Below are 21,919 nucleotides of genomic sequence, written 5' to 3'. Positions count from 1 at the left end.
AGACATAAATATACTGACACATGAAGAGAAGGGAGTTACCTCACTAATGTAATATATGCCATCACATGCCAGCAATGCCCCTCTGCCATGTACATTGGCCAAACCGGACAGTCCCTACGTAAAAGAATAAATGGACACAAATCGGACATCAGGAATAGTATCCTACAAAAGCCAGTAGGAGAACACTTCAGTCTTCCTGGACATTGTATAACAGATTTGAAAGTAGCTATACTTGAACAAAAAAACTTCAGAAACAGACTTCAAAGAGAAACAGCAGAACTAAAATACATTTGCAAAGTTAACACCATTAATTTGGGCTTGAATAGGGACTGGGAGTGCCTGGCTCATTACAAAAGCAGCTTTGCTCTCCTAGCATTGACACCTCCTCATCTATTATTGGGAGTGGACTACATCTGCCTTGATTAAATTGGCCCTGTCAACACTGGTTCTCCATTTATGAGGTAACTCCCTTCTCTTCATGTGTCAGTATATTTATGTCTGCATCTGTAATTTTCACTCCATGCATCTGAAGAAGTGGGGTTTTTACCCACAAAAGCTTATGCTCAAATAAATCTGTCAGTCTTTAAGGTGCCACCGGACTCCTTGTTGTTTTTGTGGATACAGACTAACACGGCTACCCCTGATATATTGACCATTGTTAGTCTCATGGTCCATTTGGTTGGAGGGCCATCACAATTGAGCAATGTGGACTGACAAGGAAATGTCTGTTAGCTAGGTCAGTCCTCTTGTTTACCTCTCCTAATCCCACCATTGAAACTTGCTGGCTGTCTTTCTAATGGCATCATTCACAACTTCTCTACATTCACAACTTCTCTACACTTGTGTTCCTAGAACCACAGATACAACATAATTTGTCTGATTTCTGGATTAGGGACTAACCAAGTTCAATAGCTCTGGTGGTTTATAATTTGAAGTTACAAAATCGGAAGTACTTATTTTGTTACAAATAAATCTCCACTGACATTCAGAATTGGGTCTTTGATATCAATAGATATGTAGAGAGTAAAGAATTTTCAGACTTAGTGCAGAACTGGTAGGTGTTTCATTTTTAAAAAATTGTAGACAATGGGGGCAGCAAATTGCTTCTTTTAAGTAATTAATTGTGCAGGCTTATCTTGTTGGACAGAAACAAAATGAACCAAGTCAGAAAAAGGAGCACTTCCTTGATGGCCTACAAAGGACCAAATGTTTAGTAAAATCTAAAGTAGTGTGGTGACCATTGTGTGTGTTAGAACTTTTCTATTTTGTGTTCACATTATGATGAATTACACCCTTTTGGTAAAATTTAAGTGAAATTTAGGTCATAGTTGCAAAGAAATATGGATTCTCAAAATAGACAGTTCAACCATTTAGTAATTTAAGAATTTTGGGACCTGATCCAAAGTACACTGAAGTCAATTAAAAGACTCACTGACTTCTGTGAGCTTTGGATCAGGCCCTCGATTGTGCCTTTATGGTAGCTAACTTAAAAATGTGGAGATGCACACTTGCACATGGGAGGCTAGGATTGAGATTGAAGTCTGATTCTTTTTCTTTTCTTTTTTTGTCTTTTTCTTTTTTGCACCCATGTGGAGGTAAGAATTACTGAGTAAAGGATAATGTTATTAATTCCTTTATTTACCTTGTCTGACAAGTTGTTTTTTGTTCTAGGATTCCCTCTAGTGGCTAATTTAGCACTTAAATTTTCTAGATTTTCAACCACATACTTTTCTTGGCTATTGGATAAACTTTTTTCTTTGGTGCAGAAGGCTATAGGTGTAAAATCAATAATAAAAAAAAATCTTGAGCTGTTTAATAATTTCTGTAGATAAAGTGACATCCTTTGAATGTTTAATGCACAGTTGCTGAAATTAAAAAGAAAAAACTACAAACTTTTAAAACAAAAAGTGACATTTGATTAAAAATGTATTTTAACTGTATAATAAATCTGAGTAAAATTGTTTTACTGTAAAATAAATCTGAGTTAAAGTGTGAAAAATTGTTATTGATTGAAATAATCAAGGTTTTTAGGCCCCAAATTTGAGTTTGCAGGGGAAGTTTTCAAACTCACTAATGGTAGCTAGTTATTGAAAGTCACATTATACAAATTTTATTGGGGAGGCTTTTTCCCTTTTCAGACTTTTCTCAAGAGTTAATTCATTCACATGAACTTTTACCAGCTGGCCATTATAATACGCTTTTGTGACTGGCTCACATTAGTGCTTACCCAAGGTGAGTTGCAACAAGGCCAGGTATCTTTGATAGTTTACTTGGAGTGGAAGACAATGGATATTTTCCGCTGAAAAAAACAAGTTAATCATTGTTAAATTTATATTTTCAATGTGGAGGATAACCCATTGTTTTAAAAGCTTACAAATTCTATGTTTATAAGCAGGTGTGGAATTGGCAGTCAGAAGAATATATATTTTTAAAAGGTCACAAGGAAGCAGTGAAGAATTTTAGGCTTTTGGAAAATTCAAGACTTCTTTCCTGGTCATTTGATGGAACAGTTAAGGTAAATATAAAATTTCTTTGTATTGACAAATTACAGAAGGTGCATTGTGTTTTTAATTGGTAGCAAAAAACTATAAAATTGTATATTTAATTTTCAAAGAATGAAACTTAGGCCCAGTCTATGCCAAGGTTTTTATCTAGAGGTGGAAACTATGTGAGCTCACGAAAGCTTATGCTCAAATATATTTGTTAGTCTCTAAGGTGCCACAAGTACTCCTTTTCTTTTTAACACGGCTGCTACTCTGAAATATGTGATATAGCGGCACGCACCAGTGCAAGCCCCTTTTGTAGATGTGGTGCATCAGTATAAAGTGTGATTTATTTTTTTTTCTTTCCCACCAGAGTAGCTATACTGGATGCTAAAAATCCCAATGTAAACAAGGATTAAAAGTAGGCACAACTGCTATATTTAGGAAATGCAAAGGTTTTAGAGTCAGTCCAGTAGGAAAATATGGCAATAAAAAAAACTTAACTGAATATTTTGATTATAGATTGCTTTCTCTGCTGTTGGTTAATTCTGCATTACATTACATTATGTAATTTAGCACTAAAAGTATAAACTGCAACATTTTTAAAAGCTCAAATTTACATTTTCATTGTATTTCTAATTAGTCACCTTATTACTCCCTTCCTGTTTTGCATATCTGTAAAGAGGCACAAACCTTTATTATATTTGGATGTTCTTGATGTATTTAATCCAGTGTATCTTCGTATTGTTGTATTAGAACTGTTTTATAGATACTGAATTGATGAAAAACTGCAAAAGTAGTCTGTACATTTTAAATTTTAATAATATTTTATAGGTGTGGAATATTTGTACTGGAAAAATAGAAGATGATTTTGTTTGCCATGAAGATGCTGTTCTTTCTTGTGCTATTTCACCTGATGCCACCAAGTTTTCATCTACCTCTGCTGACAAAACTGCCAAGGTTAGTAAACGTAATGTTGACAGATCTGCACAATGAGGTATATCCTGGAATTTGTGCTTAAGACCAACTTCATTAGGTAGCTAACAACCGCTCCAAATACCTCTAAGCATTTCAAAATATCATATTCTGTATATGGGTCATGTGACGGTCTGTTAGTTTGTATGCTTGCTTGCGAGGTTATAGTGTGATCTGTTTTGCAGTCTGTGTGCTAAGCCAAGTGTCCGGCTAGGCTAGGCTAGGCTGAGTTTACTAATGAGTCTGCTGTCCTTTGATTTCCCTAACCCCGTAAAGTGCCTTGACAAGGGGACAGATCTAACTCAGGGAAAATATATTCTTCTTTGAGTGCTTGCTCATGTCGATTACATTCTAGGTTTGAGCATGCCCACATGCACAGTTGTCGGAGACTTTTGCCTTAGCGGTATCCGTAAGACGGGCTGTGGCACCCTCTTGAGTGCCATGCTCATGCGCTGGTATATCAGGCGCCACCAGTCCTACACCCTCTTGGTTCTTTCTTACCGCCTGTGGTGGTTGGTTGGAGCGTCTCTTTCCCTTGCTTCACAAGTGGTCAAAGGTTTTTTCCCCTACTCCTTGAACCTTGGGTTCCAGCTGTAAATAGTTTGTTTATAGTAGATTAGTTAGTAAGTAGCTGTTAAGTACTATAGTTAGTCAATAGCCGGTCTCCGGGTTTTAAGCGCTGCTCTGACTACAACAGGCCTATTTCTGTTAGTGACCCGCATAGTAGCTGTTTGAAGTGCCTGGGGGAATCCCAAATTAAAGAGAAGTAAGAACTTTCTGTAAGAACTTTGTCCCAGGACACAGAAAGAACGTGACATTCGCTTAAGGGCCCTCCTCATGGAGACCGCTTTTTGCCCAGCCTCAGAGCCGGCCTGGCCGGATGCAACTCCCAGCACTTTGGCCTTTTTGCGTAGCGCATCCCTGGCACTGGGCTCTTCCCGGTACCAATCCCCTTCGCCGCTGCCCAAGAAGAAGACTTAGAAGAGGGACCCAGCACCGAGCAAGTTGGAGCATTGGGCAAAGGACCCTGCTTGGGCCCCCTGCCCACACCGAGGCTGCAAGGGGGCACACCCCCAAGGGGACCTACTACCCCCCTGAGGGATCTGCCACCAACTCCGGAGAGCGGTAGAGGACCCAGTCAATGGCGCAGTCAATGCCTTCTCAGCTCCCAGTGCCCAGAGAGCAACGGACTTTCCCGCTGCAGCCGCACCAAGTGCAGCGATGGACCCGGTGAAGGCTCCCTATAAAGGGTAAGCCAGCTGTGAAGGCCTCCCAGAAGGCGAGTGAGTGTCATCGGTCTCTGGAGCCAAGGCAGAGCCCTTTGTCGCTGCGCCCTTGGTGTCCATGTCAACCCAGTTCACTGATTTGCCGCTACTGGTCACCAGCACCATGCTCTCAGTCTCTACCATGGCACCAGGCCTCACCCAAAGGCACGTGCCAGTTGCCTTACAGTCAGCACCGGTCATCTTCATGCTGACCGTCACCATCCCCGACACGTTGGGGACGCTTCCCCTACTCCCAGCACTGATCTGACCATTCAAGGCACTGGTCACCCACAGCGATGGTTAGCTGACAGACTCTGATGTCGATGGCCCCACCCTGGTCATTGGAGGAGGATTTCTCCGGCACAGGCAGGGAGTTCAGCCCCTCACCAGACAGCACCATCGCGACTAGGTTCCAGAGGGTGCATCCAACACAGCAGTGCTGACCTGGGAGCAGGGCCAGTGGCCAGTGCAATGGCCTTACTGGAATGCCTGGGGAATGCCGGGAATGCCGATGCCCCCGTCTTACCAGTCCTTGGTCACCGCGTCAGACAAACCCCAATCGACACTGGCAGCACGAGGCTTGGTGCAGGAAGCACCAGCGGCCACTGTGGTGGAGGAACAGGTGCCCACCCCAAGACCTCCTGCCCCTGTGGGGGATGATGCCCCGGACCCTCCCGCAGTGGTTCAGTCGTTGTCCTCCTCTCCAAACGAGACGGTGGCAGGGCCCTCCCATACTAGCCCACTAGACAACTTCAGGGAGCACCAAACCCTGCTCCCACAGGTGGCTACCAATTTAGGCCTCAAGGTAGAGCAATCGGACACATTCAGTGTGCTCTCTACGTCCATCCCCACACGTGTTGCACTCCCAGTGCACGAAGGGGTCCTGAACCAGTAGCATAGCCGGGGGGGAGCTGCCACCCCCCCTCTGAGCACAAGTGGTGCCTTTTTAATTTATAGGTGCCTTTTTTTAATTTTTACTCACCCGGCGACGCTCCGGGTCTTCAGCGGCACAGGCCTTCATGCGCTCCAGCTCAGCGGGGGCCTTCACTCGCTCCGGGTCCTCAGCGGCAGCATTTCGACAGCTGGGGCCTTCAGTGCCGCCAAGGACCCGGAGCGCCGCCTGGTGAGTACAAGTGGGTGGCACCTTTTTTTATGTCCACTGCCTCTGTTCGCTCCACCTAGCTATGCCACTGTCCTGAACATTGCCAAAGCCCTCTGGCAAACCCCGTCCTCCATCCTGCCCATTTTCAAGAGGGCCGAGAAGTAGTATTTTGTCCCCGCCAACGGGTTTGAATACTTCTATACCCACCCACCCACCCCCAGTGTCATTGGTTGTGTCAGCAGCCAACTAAAAGGACAAGCAGGGGCCTGCCAGTTCCACCCCCAAGGGTAAGGAGGCCAAGAGACTGGACCTTTTTGGAAGAAAAATTTATTCCATGGCCAGTCTCCAATTCCGGGTCTCGAACCACCAGGCTCTTTTAGGGCATTCATTTCAACCAGTGGGACTCCCTCCACAAGTTTAAGGACTCCATGCCCAAGGAAATGGCCCAAGAGTTCGGGGCTCTTGTGGAGGAATGTACCACAGCAGTTCAGTGCTCCATCCAGATGGCCTGGGATGCGTCCTATTTAGAGACCAAGGTGGTCGCCTTGGTGGTGGTCATTCCTGACAGCTCGTGGCTTCAGACCTCCGGCCTGTCCCAGGAGATGCAGTCCTCCATACAAGATCTTCCGTTAGATGGAGTCAAGATGTTCTCCGATCAGACAGACGCGAGGCTGCACGGTCTGAAGGACGCTTGGGCCACCCTCCGCTCCCTGGAGATGCATATGCTTCAGTTTGCCATTCCAACCACCCCAACCGCCAAGGCCTTGGCAGCCTTGGCTGGGCTCTATGAGGAGAAGGGACAGTGGGTTCAGTTGCTGCTGCCCTTCCTCCTCCTGCTCACCTGTACAACCTGGCTGGGTGAAACATGATGGGGGCCAGAAGCAGGCATTCTGAGGGTGTGCTCGAGAGCGACGCCCCAGTTACCTCCCTTGATCTACCCCATCTTTTCCTCAGCCATCTCCATCCCTATACTCCATGGTTAACTACTGAGGATCAGCAATGTTTGGCCCAAGTTCAGTAGGTCCTACTAGGGAGTAGAAAGCTCTCCACTAGAGCGACCTACCTGACCACCTGGAAATGATTCACGTGCTGGGCCTCGGCCCAAGACGTTAGGCCTAAGCAGTCCTCGCTGCAGCTGATGCTAGACTACCTTATGCATCTCAAGCTCCAAGGTTTGTCCCTTTCATCAGTTAAGGTCCATTTGGCTGCTATATCAGCCTTTCACCCTCTGTCCCAGGGCAGATCGGTCTTGGCTCATGGCATGATGGTCCAGTTCTTAAAAGGTTCTGGAGTGGCTCCACTCTTGAGTCCGGGACCCAGTCCCTCTGTGGGACTTGAAGCTGGTGCTTGCACGGCTTGTGAAAGCTCCCTTTGAGCCCTTGGCATCCTGTTCCCTTCTTCTGCTCTCCTGGAAGGTGTCATTCCTGATGGCGATAACTTCTGCCTGAAGGGTCTCCATGATTAGGGTGCCTACATCGGGGCTGCCCTATACGGTGTTCTTCAAGGACAAAGTCTAGTTGCAGCCACATCCGGCTTTCGTGCCCAAGATGGTTTCGCAATTTCACATAAGCCAGGACATATTCTTGCCTGTCTTCTGCCCAAAGTCTCGTAAGTCTGAGGAGGAATCTAAGTTGCCCTCCCTGGATGTCAGGAGAGTGCTAGCCTTCTACATTGAGAGGACTAAGCCATTACGCAAGTCAATGCAGTTGTTCATCGCGGTGGCAAGTAGGATGAAAGGTCGTCCAATGTCCACCAGGGGATTTCTTCTTGGGTCACAGCCTCCGATTTTGCTACTCTCAGGCAAAGGTGCTTCCACTGGCGATCGTAACCGCCCACTCAACCAGAGTACAAGCCTAGTTGGCAGCCTTCCTGGCCCATGTGCGAATCTCTGATATCTGCAGAGTCGCCACCTGGTTGTCTGTACATACATTCACATCTCACTTTGCACTTACCCAGCAAGCCCGAGACAATGCTGGCTTCGGTAGATGGGTATTACAAGCCTGTGAACACCGAGCCCACCTCCAGGGACACTGCTTGTGAGTCATCTAGAATGGAATCGACATGAGCAAGAACTCAAAGAAGAAAAAACGGTTACCTATCTTTCGTGACTGTTGTTAGAGATGTGTTGCTCATGTCCATTCCATTACCCGCCCTCCCACCCCTCCGTCAGAGTTGCCCGCAAGAAGGAACTGAGAGGGGTGTAGAGCCGGCGGCACCTGATATACTGACGCATAAGCGTGGCACTCAAGGTGGCGTCACAGCCAGCCCTACGGATACCGCTAAGGCAAAAGTCTCCACAGCTGTGCACATGGGCGCGGCATACATCTAGAATGGAATGGACATGAATAACACATCTTGAGGAACAGTTACAAAAGGTATGTAATGATTTTATCCCAACTTTATGTATGAAATGATGGGGTCTAAATTAGCTCAAGAAAGAGATCTTGGAGTCATTGTGGATAGTTCTCTGAAAACATCTGTTCAATGTGCAGTGGCAGTTAGGAAGCTAACAGAACCATTAGGAAAGGAATAGATTAAAAAAAGAAAATATCATAATGCGCTATATAAATCTGTGTATGCCCACACTTTGAATACTGCGTGCAGTTCAAGTCACCCCATCTTAGAATTGGAAAAAGTGCTGAGAAGGGCAACAAAAATGATTAAGGGTATGGAACATCTTCAGTCTGAGGAGTGATTAAAGAGACTGGGACTGTTCATCTTAGAAAAGAGACAACTAATGGGAAATTATGGTAGAGGTCTATAAAAAAACATGGATGGTAAGAGAGATTGAATAGGGAAGTGTCATTTACCCCTTCACATAACACAAAAAATAGGGGTCATCTGATGAAATTAACAGGCAGCAGGTTTAAAACAAGCAGAAGGAAGGACTACTTAACATAACATACAGTCAATCTGTGGAACTTGTTGCCATGGTATGTTGTGAAGACCAAAAGTATAACTGCCTTAAAAAAAGAATTAGATAAGTTCATGGCGGCTAGGTCCATCAATGGCAATTAGCCAAGATGGTCAGGGATGCAACCCCATGCTCTGTGTCCCCCTAAACTTCTGACTGCCAGGAGCTAGGAGTAGACGATGGGATGAATCACTTGAAATCACCCTGCAGCATCTGGCACTGACCTCTATCAGAGACAGGATACTGAGTTAGATGGACCATTGGTCTGACCCAGTATGGCCATTCTTATGTTTTTACTTTCTAAAGCTTTAGCGACCTCCCAGAATTTATCTTGGAGACGACTACACACACTCTTAAGGAGAACTGTTGGCTTTAGCTCTCATAAGGTACACAGTCTATGCCCAGTATTTTGCATAGTTATGTGTATTGCTTTAGGTTCTTTGAATTAAAGCATTAAGCAACTAACTACAAATATTTTACAAGACAAGATTTTTAAAAATAGCTAAGTATTTAGGTATCTCTCACATTTTCAAAAGTACTGAGCATCCAGCAACCCTCATTGACATCAAATCAGGTATGTTCCTAAAAATGGATTTGTGAATCTCAATTTAGGCTTCTGTTTTTGAAAATTGTTGGCCTACTTTGTATTTTACCCCTTGTATGTCGAAGTGTTAACTAGCAGTCAGATCCTTATTGTCTGCAAGTCTGCTTTTAGACATTAAAAAATTTATTTTGTGCAGTACTTGTAATTCAAATATTTTTTTTAAAAAATTGTATTTCATCAGAATATGCAGTTCCTTCAAAATCAAAACACTTTGTGAAGTCAAGTCTGTTTTACTCCAATTTTGTTTTGGAAGAAAACCGGAAAAACAAATTCCAACATGTCAGAATGTTTTGACTTTTCATTTTTAAATGACTTTTTGTTTAGAATTCTTTAAAATTGTGTATAATATATTTTTATATTGTCTAAGCTCAATATTCTTAATGATTCAAAATCATTACTTTTCAGAATTTTCCTTCCAGAGAGTGTCAAAATTTTCCGGTTTTATTCCTGTTCAGAAAAAAGCCACATTCAAAAATTTCTAAATATTTTGAGAAATGGAACTTATTTTTAAGAATTATTTTACAAATAAATAGATCATTTAAGGTTCCCTTCAAGTTTCAAAGAAAATGTATAGACATCTTTATTAAAAGACCACCTCCTTTGAGATTACTTCTCGTCAGCCCCTTGAGTGGGCTGCTTAATAAATGTTCCATTGTATTACACTCCAGAGCGTGCTTCCTAGTTTGATAAAATTCTTATAAAAATATCTTTGTATTGATTCATGAAGTACCTTTTCCTTAATAACTTCATGAACTTTCTGTCTAACAGGTTAGGAGCTTAAAATGTGTAATAATAAAAAAATTGTGCACACTTTTTCAAATAATACCTAACAAATAAATGCCTCTCAGATTTAATTAATCTGGGATTTATGTACTTTGAGTATTTTAATCCCTGTGTTAACACACATGTTTCTGATTGGAGTGGACAGATAAAATTGTGTAAATTTTCCATGAAGTACCACTTATCTTTACTTTTTTTCTTTAACATTTCATTTTTAGATATGGAGCTTTGAAAGTTCATCTGTTCTTCATGAGCTTAATGGTCACAAAGGCTGCGTGCGGTGCTGCACTTTCTCCTTCGATGATAAATTCTTGGCCACCGGAGATGACAATGGAGAAATAAGGGTACATTTGGAGACATTTTAGTAATACGTTGAGTCAAAGCAACTCTAGGGGTGCTTAGCCCAGTGTACTTGCCAGATATGAATTTGGGTAACTATATTTTGCCTATCTAATTGCCCTATCCCATTTAGGGAACGTTGCAGGTCAGGAATAAATAATGGATCCTTTGCTGTCAAGGTGGCAGCATTTTTTTTGTAGTGGGTGCACAACTGAGCTGAAGGTCATCTAGAAACTATAGGCTATTGAATTGCTTTAGAAAAATATCTACAAGATTAGACTGAATAGAGGGTCAAGACTACAAAAATACAAGAAAAGAACGTTCAGAATAGATGTGTATGTGTACCTCTGGATTTGATCACCTGTTTTTGCATTCTTTTTTTTTATCATGGATATTGCTTGTGTGGTGGGACTCTGGATTGTCCATTTTGAGGACTCATGGTTTACAAATATACTTATGGATTGATAGGAAAGGATTCCCTTTTTAGGGATTCCTTGTGAGTATTTTGTTTTAAGATTGTTTTGCACGAAAAAAGAAGAAAATGTAATGTAAGGTGGCTTTATGCCCATTCCTCGCTCCCTGAAAGCAGAAAATATATTTGTCATGTTGACTTTTTGTTTTTTTTTATGGTGGTGTAGTGATGATGGTTATGGTGCTCTATAGATGTCTGGCATTCTTTACTAATTAGTCTCCCATGAGTCAGTGAATTAAACCCTCTATATACCATAAAGGTGTAAGATAAGAGGAGTTATCTGAATTGCCCTCTCACTTTGCAACCAAATATAATGTTTGAAGTAAAGGTTGTATTTCTCTAGCACTAAAAAGAGGGAAAAAATGAATCCTGTCATCCTTGCAGCAATATTCCTTTTTATTTAATGCCATTAATAGATTGTATATATTATTAATTATGTCTCTCTTAGATTTGGGATGTCTCAAGAGGTGAATTACTTCATCTCTGCTCCCCTGTTACTGTAGATGAAGGAGAATCAGCACATGGTGGCTGGGTAACAGACCTCTGTTTTTCTCCTGAGAGTAATATGCTTGTGTCATGTGGAGGATATCTTAAGGTAAGCCCCTCAAAATACCGTTTTAAATTAAAGTAATAGGATTGGAAGGTGACATCCTTGGTGTCCTAGTCATATTTGCTATTTTAGTTTTAAAAACTGTATCCCTCTCACAGCCCCCATTTCCGATTGCTTGCAACTTTCTCAAATTTCTTTTGGGGTGACATTTTTTCATGCTTGGTTTCTGTCCAAAGGTTTTTTTTTGTTGTTTTTTAAAAAAAAAAAAAAAAAGTTTGAGTAAAATCATTTGTGTCTTCTGAGTTATTTGAATATAGATTGGTGGGAAGCTTTCCTATGTATCCTAAATGTTGAACCAGTTATGATCTATAAACCACTGTATTTGCAATGCCAGAGAAAATAGAATTGAATACTCAATTATGATGATCAATGGATTCATGAGCATTTCTAAATCTCTCTGATTTTGTATCTAGCATGGTAAAACAGATGTCTTGGTAACAGAATTATTTAATAGGCTAATCAATAGAGGTTGTTTTTTTTCTTAGAAGAAGAAAATAAAAATAACCCAAGAAGAAGTGACAAATCTTAAATTACCAGAACTATGATTAAGAGTAGAAACTGATGTTAGCAAAATACCCCCGCTAACAAATGTTCTTGTATTAAGGCCATGGTAATTGCTGAACACCCTCAGATCTCCTCAATCTTGAGTGTTCAGTGCCTCCAAAACGTAAACTTCAGAAAGAGTTGTGTGCTCTGCACCTTGCAGGAGTGGACCCTTATTTTGTAAGATTTGAACATCAAATACTGGGTTGTTCACTTTTTCTTCATAAATACATAAGCGTTGGTGATGGTATGTGATCCTGGTCTCTGACTAGATCTCCTACAGGCTATAATAATAATGTGGTGCTGTACTTTGAAAGACATACTGTAAAAATCCTCTGAAACGATGCAAGTTAAAACAGGAAATTGAAATTTGTCATTGGAGAAGAAACTTCTAATGGGTACATTTGTTTAATCCATTAGAGATTCACAGTAACTATTATGGTTAGATTCATTGAGCTGTATCCTATTACCTGTTTTTTACACACAACTTCCAAAGACTTCAGTATGAGTTCCATGTGTGGAAAATGACAGGATATCATAGAACCATAGAAATGTAAGGCTAGAAGGGACCTTGAGAAGTCAAGTCCAGCCCCCTGTGCTGTGGCAGGGCCAAGTGAACCTAAACCATTCCTGACGGATTGTTTGTCCAACTTGTTTTTAGAAGCTTCCAATTATGGGGACTCCATGACCTCCCTTGGAAGCCTACTCCAGAGTTTAAGTACCCTTATAGTTAGAAAGTTTTTCCTCATATCTAATCTAAAATCTACCTTGCTGCAGATTAAACCTATTACTACTTTGTCCTACCTTCAGTGGACATGGAGAACAGCTGATCACCATCCTCTTTATAACAGCCCTTAATATTTTGGAAGGCTGTTATCAGGTCCCCCCTCAGTCGCCTTTTCTCAAGACTAAACATGCCCGGTTTATTTTAACCTTTCTTCGTAGGTCAGTTTTTCTAGACCTTTTATCATTTTTGTGGCAGACAAATTGGAAAGAGTGTAGAAGAGAGTATCTTTCCTAAATTGTGGTGCCCAGAATCGAACCCAGTACTCTAGCTGGGGCCTCACCAGTGTCGAGTAGAGCTGGACAGTTACCTCCTGTGTTTTACATACAACATTCCAGTTAATACACCCCAGAATCATATTTTTGCAGCTGCATCATTGATGACTCAGATTCAATTTGTGGTCCCCAATAACCTCCCAGATCCTTCTCAGCAATACCACCACCTAGACAATTATTCCCCATTTTGTAATTGTGCATTTGATTGTTCCTTCCTAAGTGAAGTACTTCGCACTTGTCTTTATTGAATTTTATCTTGTTGAATTCAGGCCAATTCTCCAATTTGTGGAGGTCATTTTGAATTTTAAACCTGTCCTCCAAAGTGCTTGCAACTCCTTCCAGCTTGGTATCATCTGAAAATTTTATAAGCGTGCTCTCCTACTCCATTATCCAAGTCATTAATGAAAATTATGTTGGGCCTTTTGTCTTTGCTAAGAATTCCAGAATCAGCTACATATAAGGGTTGGCAGCAGATGTTGGAGGGCCAGGGCAGGGGAGGGAGTTGAAAACATTATTTTAAAGTAGTATTGAAATAGAACTGCACCCTAGGAATTGCCATGTTGGGCCAGACCCTTGATCCATGTAATCCAGTGTTCTGTCTCTGACATTGGCTAATGCAAGAAACTTCTTTGTGAATAATTATGGAGTAAATTTCCCATGGGAAAGTGCTTCTTGATTCCTAGTATTTAGTAGTTAATTTATGCCCTGGAAAGCTTGAATTTATATACTTCTTAACAAATTTTCTATCTGGATAATGATCTCATTATCTTTTTAAATGTTTAATTCTTTTGTGACTCCAACTAAGCTCTTGGCCTTAATGATATCTTTTCACAGTAATTATGTTGTATAAAAATATATCTCTTCAGTTTTGAATGTTATTTTTCAGTTTCATTTGCTCCTATACTAAGAGAGGAGTAACAGGGGTATCTGACTTAATCATCTTTCTTCCATTTATTATTTTATATATGCCTTTATCATGTGTCTCCTCTAAATTAAACAGCCACAAGCTCTTCAGTATCTTCTCATCTGAACATCTTTCAGGCTTCTAACAATTTTTGTCCCTCTGAACCCCTTGTTTTATTTAAGATTGTTGACTCTTTCCTCATATGCAGAATGAAGGAAGAAAACTTAACAGGCAACTAGGCCCACAATGCTAAACCTATTTTTATAACCTCTTATATTCTAATTCTGTTCCTACTAATTTAAAATGTTTCTCTTTTTATAGTGGTGGAATGTAACTACTGGAGAATCCTTACAAACATTCTACACAAATGGAACAAACCTCAAGTCAATATATGTGTCCCCTAATTTCAAAGTATATGTGACCATTGATAACCTCGGTATTCTTTATGTGCTACAGATGCTGGAATAAATCCATTGAGCATTGTGGATGTTAAAACTCATGCAACTGATATAGAGTTTTGAGTTGGAAACAAAATTCCACTAATCTAGTTGACATTCATTAAACTATGAAGTGTTTTTCAGTATTGCATTCATTAAATGTTTGTATGTATAATATTTATGTAAATTTTTGCAAATGAGCATGCATTTAATCTTGTTTTTGATCAGTGTTGTTATTATTAATGGTTTGTCCTTAAATTTTGATCTGCATACTAAGTATGCACCTTATTACACTGTTGGTAAAATTATATTAAGTTTTATTGAAATAGGGTGAGATAATTGTTAACAGCAGAAGTCATAATAGGAGTATGATACATGGAAATCATAGTTTGTAGAAGACTGATGGCAAATGTTTTCAGGTCATGAATGTGACTGTAAAATACCAAAAATTATGATCTTTTACTATGCATGTGTGACATTGTTTTAATGAATACAGAATGGAAAGAATTAATAACTTTGTTAGAATTTCATTTTTCAGTACAAACTTGGTACTATTTGAGGAATATACAAATATTTTAGAGAAGAATCAAGTAGCTCTCCCACTGGTACTGCAGCACTGTTTTATACTACTGTATTGAACCATCTTGCTTTCCAGACTTGTGGAGATGAGATGCATTATAGAAGGGTAGTGTGTTTGGCTTACAATGGGAGAAGATAATTGCTGCAACTCTTTTTAGGCACACACTCAAAGGGCGTTGGTAATTGCATTGGTGGAGATTGCATATTCGTTTTCTAGTTGGAGGAAAGATACGATAGCCAGCTAAACTGAGAAAGGAACTGGGTCAAAAGGCTTTTGTTCAAAAATACTGGGGTCTATGGTATGGCTAAAAATATAGAAATTTTCCTTTTAACTTTAGCTTTCACTCCAGTTTGTGTCATGAAGATGATGATGTGTGCAATCCTGGTCAGCTTTGTTTACAGGGGATCCTCTGCAGAGGAATCCTTTTTTTCCCCCCAAAGTATGTGATTTTTTTTAACATATTTTTTGATCCAGTAAAAGTTATAACATGTCTGATATTCTACACTAACTGCCTTTTTTTCTTAACTTAGATTTTGTGACTATTTAATTAAATAACAAACTATTTCTAATCAAACTTAAAGTAAGCCTTGTTCTAGTTGGTTGATTCTGACTGTTAGTTAATTTACTCAGGCGGTAATAACTGTGATTTCCTTACCTTGCAATTAATAGCAAAACCCTTTTATAACGTCAGTATTTGGATGTTTAACATGATAAAGTGACTTTATCAATTCTCAATTTCAATAATTGTTCATCTTGTATTTCAGAATAAATTTTAAAATATCAGTGTTTTTTCTATGACAACCAAACTTTTTCATTTCTTCATCTATAATCTTCTGCAATTAGACTGTATTAAAGCAATAGTGAATACGGGTAATGTAATGAAGTTATACAGTCAGATGTAAAAGAATGTAATTAAAAATAAATGTAAGAGAAGAGTGTGTGTGGTTTTTTTGGATATTGAATATGTATATGTAAAGCGTTAAAAAAAAAAAACAGGCTGTTTCAGCCTAATTAGTGACTAAATCTTGGAGCTCTTCAGTTTATACTTCATGGGAGCAGGGGGTTCAAGGATGGAAAAAAATGCAAAGTTTGCTGAAATTCTTTTTCTTTTTCATGAGCAACATGCACAAGAGAGAAGCAGGGTCAGGGGACAAATCTCTCCATGTGTGTTACCAATCTAAATTCACAAAATATGATGAAATTTCAAACTGCATAAGATAATGCTTTGCGAGTTAAGTAATAAAGTCAGCATTAAATAACAAAGACTGAAGGAATATAAAAAGGTAAGAGGTGGGATTCTGGCCTCCTGTATGCCCTGCACCCAAGCTGCAGCAAGTGGGAGCTGGAGCACTGAGCACCAAAGGCGATTCTGGGCTGCTACAGAGCAGCCAGCCCATAGACGGCGGCTATAAATTACAGCGGCCCTTTGCAGTTCTAATTTACACTTGGGATCATACTAGCAGCCCAGAATCCCAAGCGTGCAAATGTGCCTTTAATCCACCTTCACCTTCCATGCTGTTCCTCATAAAGGCATGACACAAAAAGTCATCCAGCATTTCAAATGTATTTGAAAGCAGCCAGCTAATTAGGTAATGAGCTACAGGAAGGATGTGTCAATGAGCTACAACAGACAGGCACCCACATTAAAAGCAGTGAGATCATGGATTGGGAGGACAGGAAAAAGCCTGGTGCTATATTAGTGGAGAAGGTGAGGAACAAAGTATAGCTAAACAAAGTCAGTGAGAGATGGGAGTGAATCCCTGGAGGATTTTAATTTTAAACTGGGTCCTAAAATGACTAGGGAGCCAGTGTAGGCATTTGAGGGAGGAGATGATGTGGATACACTGTTTTGTGCATGAAGGCAAGGCTGTAGCATTCTGCACATGTTGCAACTTGGACAGCTAAGTCTTGGAAAAGTATGTGCAAGAAGTTGTAAGGCAAGAATAGGAGGTGATTGAGGTTATCTGTAGAGGAGGAGTCAAAGCAGTAGGTCATATGGGCAAACGTAAGGCGGTGTAGGAATTAAGGGATATATGTCTTTTGTAGTTAAAGATCTATAGCAGTTGTGAGAACGCCTTAAAGAAAAAAATGTCACCGGCAAGATAAGCTGTAAAAATGCTGAGTTCAAAATGTAACTAATAAAAGAAGCCTTGAATTGTCCAAACTGGTTCTAACAGACAGTTTTGCAATGTGTTAAACTTTATTGACCCCTAACATACCACTGCTATATTGAGGAAAGGAGCCCAGTTATATTCTTGTCTGTTCCTGGCCTAAGAAAGAGAGTCCAATCCCAAATTGGCCAAAACTGTTTTTTAGCAGAAATCAGCAATTGGCAGTGGCATTGCTGTTCGTTGAAAGGTATAAATGGTGAACTCTTGAAGGGGTCATTAATAGTACCTGCCCTAACCGAGTTGGAGACAGCCAACATGGGTGAGAGTACACCTGAGGTCTAGTTCTTTTGTGAGTATCTTAATCAAATGTCTATGAATGTCTTTTACTGATTAGATGTAGTAATTATTTAGGCTTTTAGGCATAGTTAGAGCAATTATATAAATGCCATTTGCCCTTTGGATTTAATAAAGGAACTTATGGTTGAATTTGTGTCTTGGTGGTGCCCTCTGTTAACACTAATCCCAACAGCTGGCAATTGTAGCCTTGTAAATATAGCTGATGAGAGAAGAGTCAATAATGTTGCTCAAGTTTCTGAACAGAGGAGACAAATAGAAGATGTGAGCTGTGAAAGGAGAATGAGAGAACATAAAATCTACATGCTGCTTCACATAAAATCATATTGCTAAAAAAAATAAAATGAAATAGGGGCCAAATATACCAGCAACTTCTTTTAATGAAAAGCAACAACACAGTTAAGACACAGTTTTATAGCAACATAATAGGTAGGAAAATACAGCTTGGTCAGCAAATTCAGTAGTTTTCCTTGATGCTTAGCTATATTCCAATTAACACAAAAGGAACAAAATTTAGCCAGAAGCAACTTATATAGATAGCGTTGGTACTCCCATTATCTCTTGTAGTGCCAGATCAAATAGAAACATTTCTCCCTCCAAATCTCAGAAACCAATTAATGAACATCTCCAGTTTTGTTATCTAGTCTCCTTATCGTCAGCTAAAATCAATAACATCATCATAGTCTGTCTCTGGATGATACTGTGTTTTAAGTATTCTTTTCAGAAACCACTTTCCTTATCTAAGCTGCTGCAGAGGTTTTCTGTCACTTCATCTATAAACTCTGCCCTTAACACTTTCACAAATCTTTGCTTTCTTGAGTTTCCTTACTAAGGAGGAAGGCTGGACAAACTCCCCACAATACCAGTGTTTTCAAGAAACCTTACATTGCCTTAACTTGCACTATTGCTTTAATTTCATTTCTCAGTGTTTTGTCCCTTCTAATCTGATGTTCAGTATGACATTCATTTTAATAAGAGAAATTACTGTTTCTAATTTCTTCTTTGTGCTAAGGACACCAGAGCTATTACAATGGGTACTTCAACCTGTGTGCAACTTGGGGGCCGAACGCATCCTGTAAGTCACAGGTAGCCAGGGACTGCCCTGCCTCCTGAGGTTCCCTCCAGTTTTAGCTGTCTCCAAAGAAGCAGGTGGCTCAGGAAGACACACTCTTCCCTACCCCCCCACATGCACTGCAGAGCTTTCCTGAGGGAAATTCCAAATTTTATTTCAAATGATTAGACTAACAGTTCAGTTTAATAATGCGTTGGTCTAATTCCCAGCCATGTCACAGGGCTGCATTTGATTACTGAGGAGATTGTCCCCTCAGTTCCACCTCTCCTCCTGAGGCATTTGCAGCAGCTGGTGCTCCAGCAGGCTTCGGGGAGCGAGCCAGGATAAGAAAGCCAGAGGCAAGATGTAGGCTGTGCCAGATGGGGTCATTTTAGCCCCTTCTTCCCTTGTCGTGCCATGCCCCATATCCCATAAACATCCCTGCACTAAGGCTTGGGGAAGGGGGGCCTTGGGAATCAAGGTGGGTTAAGAGTGAGGGCTTGGGGGAAGGGATGTAGTGGGTGGGCTGTGGGTTGAGACCCCTGCCCCTGGTGCTTGCACAGTAGGGGAAGCTGCTGCTGAGCAACCTGCCTCTCCTAGCCTACAGCACCACCAGCCTCATTGTCTGCAGTGCCAGTGGGCTGTGCCTGTGTGGGATAAGGTGGGGGCACCTCCCATTGCTTCATACTTAGCAATAATGATTGTAGTATTGAATTGTTTTATTTAAAACTTATACCTGTATTAAATTGCTTGTTTAAAATGTATATAATGCCTTTTGTCTGGCAAAAAAAAAAAAAAATTCCCTGAAACCTAACCCCCCCCCCCGTTTACATTCATTCTTATGGGGAAATTGGATTCGCTTAACATTGTTTTGCTTAAAGTCGCATTTTTCAGCACCATAACTACAATATTAAGTGAGTAGTTACTCTACCTGGATGCTTGTTTCCTTAATGGCTCTGTCAATACAGGGCTTCTACACAGTACTTCAGCTTTTGTCACTCAATGCGTAGCTTTCCCTTTTTGAGTCTCTGTTAACTGTCACTCTCTCAATGCAGTTTTCTTGATCAAAGTCCCATGACTAATTTCACTCCTAGCAGGGGAATTACTGGACCTCCCAGATGTAGCCCAAGATGAGAGGCAATAAACAGGTTCCCTTAGTGCCTCAATCCCAGTTATATAGGGCAAACTTACCCAAAGATAAAGATTCTTTGAAAAAAATTCTCCAACTGTCTTCCTAGACTGCTAACTCATAGTGACTGTTACATATTTCCATGTTTTTTTTCTTAATAGTCCTGAATAATTTTAAGACTCATGGGATCAAAGGCACCTCAGCCCCATTTCCATCCAAGAGTTTTTTAGAGCCAGCACATAGTGTTCTCTGCATAAACTTACAAACCATTTTCACATATATACTCTGCATTGGTATATAAACCAAAGTTTGGCTATTTAGTGTTATAAAATGTATTTTCTGGTTGACAGTAGCTCATTGCTCCTGATTTATATATTCTATTTGTGGGTTGTGTCTTGCTGAGTGAGTTGTTTGGATTTTTTTTTTTTAAAACCTGGTATTTTAAATCTTTGTGTGTGTAACAGATGGGAGAATCGCAGTGTCTTGTGATGCTTTCAAACTATTTTTTGGAGTGGCAGTGTTTACAAAACTAATTAGCTTGTTAATCTTGTTTCCCTGTAACTTCAACCCAATGTATTTGGTCCTGCTCCAAGAGCAGTTGAAGACTTTTATTTTTTTTCTAGCTGAAGAGAAGCTTATGCTATGTACTAGAGAGAGCTCCATCTCAAAATGGATTCCTTATATACGCTATATATTGAGGCTTTTATTCTATCTTTTTCTCTTTTGTGCTCTTTTCCGCACAGTATGTCTGTGTTTTGTTTTCTCTCTCCGGCATTTTCCAGTTTCTTCATAGATGAACAGAAACTCAATAGTAGTGTAGGAGCTCAGATTGAACTTTTGAACCCATGATGTTTAAATTGGTTCAAAACCAGGTAAAACAAATTTATCCTTTCCAGCTGTTTGAGAATGTATACTATATAGGTGGTATATCTTTTATAATACACACCTGCATATGTAAATATTATATACTGTTTGGAAGTCGTTTACACCTAACAAAGCTATTATACTTTAATGAATCTAGGGGAACAGACAATGTTTTTCATTTTACACAATTGTATAGGTATTTCTGGAGCATTCTAATATAATAGATCCACAATCTTGTCTACTACACTTTTAAAAATGGAAATTGCTTACCTGTAATTCTTCTTGTATTTATAATTGGTAGTAATTACAGCAGATCCATATTCTTCTTCTCCACTAGACTCAAAGTTTATTAAATGTTTGTATGCTTGAAAACCTGCTGGTTTAGGGCAGTTTACTGGCTCAGACTTTAGCTGTGTGAAGCATTCTGAATATTGTTATGCATCGGGAGTAGGGATCCAAGTGTATGGAACTGCTACCTTCAGAAAGAGAATGCATTACAGGTAATTTTCTTTTCCCAGGCACATCAGAGTTAGAACAGTTTATGAAGGAAAGAACGAAACTCAAAATTGCTATGAGTGTTTGCTTGTGTTCATATACCTCATTCCAAAGGGTAAGAAGAAAGATTAGGGAAGTAAGAGGAAATTTGTTTTTGGTTTAACAACCAATCCCTGGAGAGGGATTTTGTAGACAATATGGAGGAGCTGACATGTTTTTAACAGAGGATTAGAAAATGCCTAGTGTTTGGTGTTTTTTTTAACAGAACAACAGCGGAAAGAACGGGTGATCAATTAGTATACATAACTTTCCATAGGCCCGTATCTCTAGAACGCAGAGCAATTACCTCCTGTTTTTTAAAAAAAAGCTTCTGAAGTTTGCATCTCTCTGTTGGTCAGCACACAGGCAATAGCATTAGCGTGTTCATTTGACTCGATTGGATGTTCTGTGCAGTTCACTTAAGACACTACAGGGCTGAAGTTGAGGCTTATAGATCCAGATGTGTGAACAACAGATAGTGGAAGCAACTTCTAAAAGTAAGCTGTACAACATGTGAATTCCAGTTTAGAAGTACGAGTGGTGTGAATAGGGTGACCAGATGACAAGAACAAAATATCTGGAAGCATGGGGGGAGAGGGGACAGGGGTAGGCAGCCAAAGGCTCACCCCACCCACCAGGGCCGGCTCTAGGTTTTGTGCCGCCCCAAACAACAACAACAACAAAAAGCCGGAGTGCCACCGAAGCAAAAAAAAAAAAAAAAAAAAAGCCGGCATGCTGCTGAAGCAAAATATCAGGACAAATAGTGTCCCAACCGTACATCGGTAGGGACGTGGGACAAACAACCAAAT

The 21,919-nt window shown here is 40.3% G+C and overlaps 1 protein-coding gene across 2 annotated transcripts in view; it reads left to right on the top strand.

Moving 5' to 3' along the window:
* APAF1 (apoptotic peptidase activating factor 1) overlaps window positions 1-15,811 on the top strand; it is a 91,676-nt gene extending 75,865 nt beyond the window's left edge. For both annotated transcript variants that reach the window (XM_077831815.1, XM_077831825.1), the window contains exons 23-27: window positions 2,396-2,515; window positions 3,318-3,443; window positions 10,342-10,467; window positions 11,383-11,529; window positions 14,372-15,811. In XM_077831815.1, coding sequence (XP_077687941.1) covers window positions 2,396-2,515; window positions 3,318-3,443; window positions 10,342-10,467; window positions 11,383-11,529; window positions 14,372-14,518 — 666 coding nt within the window. In that variant the 3' untranslated portion in view covers window positions 14,519-15,811. The remainder of the gene's footprint in view (window positions 1-2,395; window positions 2,516-3,317; window positions 3,444-10,341; window positions 10,468-11,382; window positions 11,530-14,371) is intronic.
* The last annotated feature ends 6,108 nt before the right edge of the window (window positions 15,812-21,919 follow it).

Source organism: Eretmochelys imbricata, chromosome 1, assembly GCF_965152235.1.
Source record: "Eretmochelys imbricata isolate rEreImb1 chromosome 1, rEreImb1.hap1, whole genome shotgun sequence".
Classification (NCBI taxonomy): Eukaryota; Metazoa; Chordata; order Testudines; family Cheloniidae; genus Eretmochelys; species Eretmochelys imbricata.
The sequence above is the reverse complement of the archived record's forward strand: the minus strand, read 5'-3'. Positions and strand labels throughout refer to the sequence as shown.